The 7,394-nt window shown below is 37.1% G+C and overlaps 2 protein-coding genes across 2 annotated transcripts; both read right to left on the bottom strand.

Moving 5' to 3' along the window:
• Window positions 1–1,758: 1,758 nt before the first annotated feature.
• LOC133788377 (pentatricopeptide repeat-containing protein At5g48910-like) lies at window positions 1,759–4,110 on the bottom strand. The gene has a single exon (XM_062225840.1). It carries the CDS (start codon window positions 3,991–3,993, stop codon window positions 1,972–1,974), a length of 2,022 nt encoding a protein of 673 aa, XP_062081824.1. The 5' UTR covers window positions 3,994–4,110; the 3' UTR covers window positions 1,759–1,971.
• Window positions 4,111–4,355: 245 nt separating this feature from the next.
• Window positions 4,356–7,394, bottom strand: LOC133788378 (putative high mobility group B protein 11). Its single transcript, XM_062225841.1, has 6 exons — window positions 7,130–7,394; window positions 6,553–6,628; window positions 6,044–6,206; window positions 5,703–5,840; window positions 5,190–5,428; window positions 4,356–4,937 (listed from the first exon to the last, which is right to left on the bottom strand). The coding sequence occupies exons 1-6, from the start codon at window positions 7,312–7,314 to the stop codon at window positions 4,632–4,634; spliced, it is 1,107 nt and encodes a 368-aa protein (XP_062081825.1). The 5' UTR covers window positions 7,315–7,394; the 3' UTR covers window positions 4,356–4,631.

Raw genomic sequence — 7,394 nt, forward strand, 5'->3', positions numbered from 1 at the left:
CTCGGAGAGATAGACGCTTGGGCAATCTTCGACTATATGTCTAGGATGGGTGACGTGGCACCACTCTTGAAGATGGCATCACCCTCCGAAAAATACCTTAAACAAATTTTATAAACAATTTTTCTCATTTTTATTGAGTATTTCCATATCATTCACAACTAAATTAAGAAACCAAAATTTCATTTTATAACTCCAAGTTCATTTTTTTTGTTAGAATATTGAAGAAAAATCTTGCAATTAACAATGTTTAAAAAGATTAAAAAAACCAACACCACTTCATGTGGTATTCTATAATTAGTTAAATTTAATATATTTCATATATTCTAATTTAAAAATATTAAAACCATTTAATTTAACTACTTACAAAATGTCACATCAAATAATTTTGGGCACCATATGGTGCCAAATAGCAATAATCATATATAAAACTTTATATCATTCATTATCATCCTCATTAAATATCTCCATATATAAATATAGGAATTTGTTTAGGTAGTTACATCACTTTTACCTCATGGGACGTTTCTGTTTTCGGTACTTGGAGAAATGAGAACTCAAATTTTTTTTATATGAAAGTGTACATTGTAGTTATAGAAGACATCAAACCAATTGTTGGAAAATTTCGAATAATTTACCGTGCTGAAAATAATGTTTAAATAATCAATTATACGTGTGCTTATTTTTTTTATACATGTGTAAAATAAACGGTTTAAACTCTATTTTCAGTACTATAAATTGTGTACAGAACCAACATGCATTTGTTGAACCCTACAATGGAAACATAATCAAACTTTCCTACAAATAACTCCATGGAAACCTCACCGGTTCAACCTATTGTGGAAAACAACTCCCTGATTTATTTCACCTTTATGATTTTATCTCAACTTTATTACTTTAGTTGGACGATCCACTATTATTTGGCACTCCTAGTGCCCCAACTTCATTTCTTACCTTCTCACTAATCATGATTAACAACCATAACCATAAGCATTAACTCTTCTCCTATAAATTATCTTACTTGGATTGAAATGAAACTATCTCCAAAGAAGAAGAAGAAAAAGAAGATAAAAAGGTATGAGAGAGTAGTACTTAATTGTACGTTTAGTTCATTTTTGTCATAACCGTAAGTTCTATCCGTGTAATTCATTACTGGTTTTCTAGTACCGGTGGTTGTGGTTTTGTTGTGATAGCCGTTGTAATGGCATTGCTATGCATTCAAACTGATGCCGAAAGGACTCTATTGGAGGAAGTGAAAAATGAGAAGAATGATATTATTACCAAGGAACATGTCAAGATTGCTGGAACTGAAGTTCAAGATGTTAACTCAGGCACTTATGGGAGGACAGCAACTGTGTCAGCAGATGAAGCCAACGAAGAAAACAATGAGAGTTATGGGAATTCTAGCAACCCTTTAGGCTCCACAACCGATTCTCATCGTGTTTATGCAAGCAAGTGCAATAAAAAAACTTGTTAAGCTGCTGATGAATAGGAAAGAGAACAATGGATATGCTGTGATTTTGAAATGTTTGGAAATAAATTTGGTGTAATTCTATTTTTATGAGTGAATTTGGTGTGTAAGCAGTCGAGTTGGCCAAGTTATATTCATGGCTGTATGGCTTCTAAGCCAATGAAGTAGCACTAAACTTTGGTTGCATGAACAAAGATCTGTGATTATTATTTGTGTTAAGGGAAGATCTAGGAACAGCTAAAGCTTTTACATTACGCAGAGATTTTTCAATCTTGCTGCCTGAACAAGTGTATGACAATTATATATGAGATAGAATGATCAACAAGGTCCAGCATCACTGATGTTAAAAATCTGAAATGAATTACAATAATTGTACTAACTCTGATCACCTATAGAAACTGAGTTTACATACTCCAGCACTGCCTTAAAATCAAATCTCTGGTTTCCACCTTTTGCTATATGTTCCACCAGTAACATTTTTCTACTTATTTAGTCTAAAACATTCACCAGAAATCCTTACACGAACATTTTCCATTTCTAAAATGGTGATATTGAACACGGTCTCTGACAACTACGTCTCGGTTGTATATCTGCGAAATAAGCTTGGTGGCAGAATGGCAGTCCTCACAGACCCTCAAGTTTTTCACTATTCTGATTGTTGTTCCCGGAGTTGTGTTCAGTAGGCCAAAAGCAATGGCAAGCTTTTCACTGTGGTACTGAACTTCAGTTTCCTTCTCTTCTTCTGAAATATCAAACAAAACTTGGGAGGTATTCGGTGAATAACCTTCGATTTGAAGCCTCTCTATGATCTTTTCCAACATTAAGTAGATGTCCTTCATTTGTGGGTGAGACCCATCACCCATTTTGAATTCATGAACTGTACCATCCAAGTCAATCATGCTCATTCCAGGAGTAGTCGTTATACCTCTTTGCTTCATCAACTTTCTCACGTTTTCTACATCCTTCCATCTTCCTGCCATTGCATAGATATTTGACAATAATGCATACCGACCACTGTTGTGTGGCTCTAGTTCAAGCAAAATTTTCCCAACTCTCTCACCCAATTCAACATCTCCATGTATCTTGCAAGCACCTAAAAGTGCCCCAAAAACAGCTGCATTTGGTCTCACTGGCATTGAACTTATTAAGCCTTCTGCATCTGCAAGTAACCCTGCCCGACCCAAGAGATCAACAATGCACCCATAATGCTCCACTTCTGGCTCAACACCATACAATCTTTTCATAGAGCTGAAAATCCTAATACCTTTATCGACCAAGCCTGCATGAGCACAAGTGTTTAAAATATTGACTAACGTAATCCTATCTGGTTTAAACTTATTCCACTGCATCTTAGAGAACAGCTCAAAGGCATCATCTGCCCTTCCGTGCATAGCAAGCCCACCAATCATGGCATTCCAAGTAAAAGTTTCTCTGTGTTTCATCTTTTCAAAAACCTCCCATGCCAAATCAAGCCGGCCACATTTAGCATACATATCCAACAGGGCAGTTCCTAATACCGCATCCAACCGAATTGAATTCCTTTCGACATAAGCATGAATCCACCTTCCTTGATCAAATGCTCCGACATTGGCACAAGCAACTAGCACACTCGATAACATAAACTTTCTTGGCTTAATTTCCTCTCTTTGCATCAAATTGAAAACTTCCAAGGCTTCCTTGAAATACCCTTCTTTTACATAACCATCAATAATAGCAGTCCAAGATATTTCATCTCTCTCACTCATTTCATCAAACAACTCCCTTGCAGCATCTATCATCCCACACCTAGCAAAACCGCTAATCATTGCATTCCAAGAACCAACATTTCTTCGTGGCATAGTCTCAAACGCTTCCTTAGCCACTTCAACATTACCAAACTTCAAACAACCATCAATCATTGCATTCCAACAGATAACATCTGAATCCCCAGCCTCACGAAGCATCCGCTGAGCCTCCTCCACATATCCAAAGGAGGCATACATCTGAATTCCGGCACTCTTTATGTGCCCATCTCTACTAAATTGATGTTTCACAACATGGGCATGGACTTGCACACCTTCTTTTACTGCCTGCACCAAATTGCAGGCCTTGAAAACCGCAGGGAAGGTGAACTTATTAGGCCTACAATTCACTGCCACCATTTGACAGTACAACGATACAACCAACAATGGCTCATTGTTCTGTAGACACCCTTTAATCAAAATATTCCACAGGAAAACATTTGGCTTTGGCGCTTGCTCGAACACCGTGAGTGCAATGTCCAAGTTCTTGAAATAAGGATTTGCATAGCATTTGACCAAGGTTCCTGCTACGTAATGGTCCTGAAAATGGCCAGATTTTAAAACTAGAGCATGGGCTTGCCTTAGGTGATGTAAAGAATTTATACATTTTGTGTTTAAGATAGCTAAGATTGTTTTATGAGAAAGCTGGGACGTGGGTGTGGAGGTTTCTGTACAAACGCCCTCCGGTTTGAAATGATAAGGAAGATTTGTGGTGGTGGTGGTGGTTATGGTGCTTGGGCTCATCTTGTTTCTATCTTCTTAATACAACACAAGTGAAATAGTATTTACATTTTTCAGATATATATATTTATATTATAAGGTAGAAAAATGGAGAGTTAGAGGACTAGATGTCGTTTTTTGATATTAGTCCTAATAACAGTTTTTGAAAAAAGCCAAATAGGCGTCTCGAGAAATTGTAACATTATGACGAGCACATACATGATGCCTTTTGTGGATGTCGTTGGTCAAATCATATCAGCCATATTTCGGATTCTTATCCAAATTGCATAGAAGAGGGAAAAAATGTTACTTTACTTTCAACTAGCAACATTTTTTATAAGAATCCTATCAACCATTATGTAATGCAAATTCAACCCAAGCAATAATAATAATAATAAAAAAAAAGCTATATATAACATAAGAAGCTTCTGATCAGTGTTTCATGCAACAAGGTTCCAAAACTCTTGTACATAATAAGGTAGCAGCTCTCATTTGTAAACATATATATACAGACTCCATGATAAACGGACAAAACCATACACAATAAGAGCTGTCATCAAAAGGGTACGTGTCCGAGAATCTATTTTCTTTTCAACTTGTGTACAGAAAAAAGAACCTTCCATTACAAAAGCACTGACCAGCCCAACCAAAGACTACAACTTTCAGTCGTTTGGGAGTATTGGGTCAGCTAGATTTTTGTTCATGGTTTGATTGGCCAAGACAACAGCATCTTGATCATGCAGTAAGGGTTTTCCAAAGTCAACTGCATCTTGATCATGCAGCAAGGGTTTTCCAAAATCAACTGCATCTTGATTATGCAGTAAGGGTTTTCCAAATTCAGGTCGGACGTGATAATCCCCATCGTTGTTGCGTTCTGTCTCTTTATATTCCATGCCATTGTGCACCTCGGCAGCAGCCTGTGGTTGGGAATACTTTTCCTTGTCCCTATTGCTTTCCTCAATGTATGGCTGCAAAAACAGGGCAAGGAAACATCAACAAATAGATTGTAAAGAACTATAATGAAGAGTCTGCAATGTCACTTTCATACTTGGGCCTTACAATGCTAATTTGTTTAGGAAATATACAGTACAGGGTAGCAGTTTAAATGAATCAACTAGGCTTAGTAACTCAAAACCATGAAGGGCTGTTCCTAAAAGGTAAATTGCTACTTCAAGCTTTTCCAATAGTGTAAGATAAAGAGAAACAAACATTTAACATACCTGTCGGTCAATTTCAGAGAGGTGCCTCCACGCATCATCTGCCATACTTCTGAAACTCTGGCCTCTTAGCTTCTCCCCATTAGTTCTTTTCAGCCGATCACATTCTTCCCTGATGAAGATCTGATATGCAGTCCGTATATGCCGACATCGGCCAGGGGACAATTTCTTCTTCTTCTTCACCACAGTCTCTTTCACTTTTGAGGGTGTCTGGGGGGATAATTTCTGTTCTGCAGTTCCACCTATTCAGTTGCAAACGCAGAGGATATGTGTGAACAGGAAGAATGTAACAAATCTTGAAAACAGAACATGTTAAATTCCTTGTGATCTTTTCTTTCTTATAAAAAAATTCCTCAAGAACTGATAAGCTTCAGAGTTTAAGCTTACCCACTTGAATTCTAACCGATTTAGAGCAATTTATAATATAAGGAAAAATGTCAAGGATCAACTATGAAGATCAACCTACAAGAGTTTACCGACTTGAGTCCTAACACATGGGCATAGATAGTAACAGACCTGTAAACAATGCATGATTTTTTCCATTTAAGATCTTCTTCTCCACTGGAACATCTTCTTCATCTGTTAGCTCCAGGCATAACGAATCTGAACTCTTTCGCTTCATCACTGAACTATTTCCATGATAGAAAGCATGACCTGGACAAATTCATGATAAAAAAAAATCTTAACCTGGCAGACAAGCTTTAAGAAGCATAAAATAAAGGTCATATAGCCCTCGTACCAAGTATAAAGAAAACTATTATAGCAGTTCCAACGCTAGTACTAGTAGGATTCCAGAAGTGGAATTTATAAGCAAGCAAAACCTCCTTCTCAATAAAAGCAACTGTAGCTTCGCATACCTGGATCAGCAGCTGCTTTCTCAGGTGCTCTGTAGAAGTAAATTTGCTCAAACTGGAAAAGAAACAACGCATAAACTTGTTGAAGTTGGGAAGGAAACTTCATTTTGACGCCTTCTATTTTCAAGGCAACTGCAACTTCCTCCCATCGCTTATTCTTGGTAACCTGAAGAAAGAAAAATGTCAAAGAACAAACAATGCTAAAGTTCTTTAGACCTCGAGACAAGTTCATCTGTTTATGGTTCATGGAAGGACTAATAATGTTGTGATTTTTCAACCGTATCAAGTGTTGTAAAATCATTCTCAACACTTGCACAAATGAATAAGTGCTGGTCCACATTTTTCTTTTATGCATGCATGTATACTATCTTCGGAGTTAACTTTTTTAGTATTAACTAGAAATAACCAAGTAGTACTGATTCGTTCAGACTTTCTTTCAAACAACAGTGTATCTACCTCATTTGGGACCAGTTCAGTAAATGGGACAAATGCCATAAAACGATGAAATAAACCTGGTAGTATCCGCCTCTTTGAATGACTTCTTTGTAAAAGACGTGCAAGTTCAGCAGTGTTTCTCGAACATTTAGTCTGCCATTAAAACAGAATATTAGAAAAGGGTATTAAAAGCTTACAAAAATAACTTAAACCCTAGTAGAAGAGCATGCATTGGTACAAGACCACAATAATAATAAATCAATGACATGTTAGCCGATACATTACTTGCTTTCCCAGTCATAATAGCTGGCTCTAAGCTCAAATCATGCATATATATAAGCCAAATATGGGGATAAAACAAAGATTACTAACTATTAAAAACAAAACAGTGATAACTAAAATCTATAAAACAAAAACCACAAACATTCAGTTATATTACCATAATATTACGAAGTTTTAACCAAAACCCCACTAATTTTTCTTTCCTCTTTCACAGAGTTTCTCATCATCCAAACAAGAGCACAAGTAAAACATCTCATAAAAGTTCTTGCTTTTGACCAAAACGAGAGTCTTCCTTTCCCAAAAAACCATTTATGTAAAATGCACCAAAAAGAAAACCCAAAAAAGCTGAAAGGATTGAAAAAGTAGACTCACATAAGGTTGAGTCCAGATGACTCGTACAACTCAGACAGCTTCTTGTAAAAGCTCTCCGAGTTTTCCAGCAAGTGTTTCCCATCACACCCAGAAAAGTTCTTCAGGTTGGCACTCGAGCCATTGGAGCATCGTAAGCCGTTGATTGGGCTCCCTGGCGAGTCCCCGTTACCGTTCTCCATTTGCATGTTTGGAGAGTTTCACAGAGAGACCTTCAATGGCTACTTCTTCCACAGTTCACAGTCCCACATTTGGACAGAATGAAGGT

The sequence above is a fragment of the Humulus lupulus genome, chromosome 7, assembly GCF_963169125.1.
Source record: "Humulus lupulus chromosome 7, drHumLupu1.1, whole genome shotgun sequence".
Taxonomy (NCBI): Eukaryota; Viridiplantae; Streptophyta; class Magnoliopsida; order Rosales; family Cannabaceae; genus Humulus; species Humulus lupulus.

Bases quoted from the DNA above. Each gene is read 5' to 3' on its own strand.
- LOC133788377 (XM_062225840.1), bottom strand. From the start codon at position 3,993: ATGAGCCCAAGCACCATAACCACCACCACCACCACAAATCTTCCTTAT.
- LOC133788378 (XM_062225841.1), bottom strand. From the start codon at position 7,314: ATGCAAATGGAGAACGGTAACGGGGACTCGCCAGGGAGCCCAATCAAC. The intron at 6,629-7,129 runs GTGAGTCTACTT...TTTTAATGGCAG, and splicing joins TCATCTGGACTCAACCTTAT to ACTAAATGTTCGAGAAACAC. The intron at 6,207-6,552 runs GTTTATTTCATC...TTCTTTCTTCAG, and splicing joins AAAGAGGCGGATACTACCAG to GTTACCAAGAATAAGCGATG.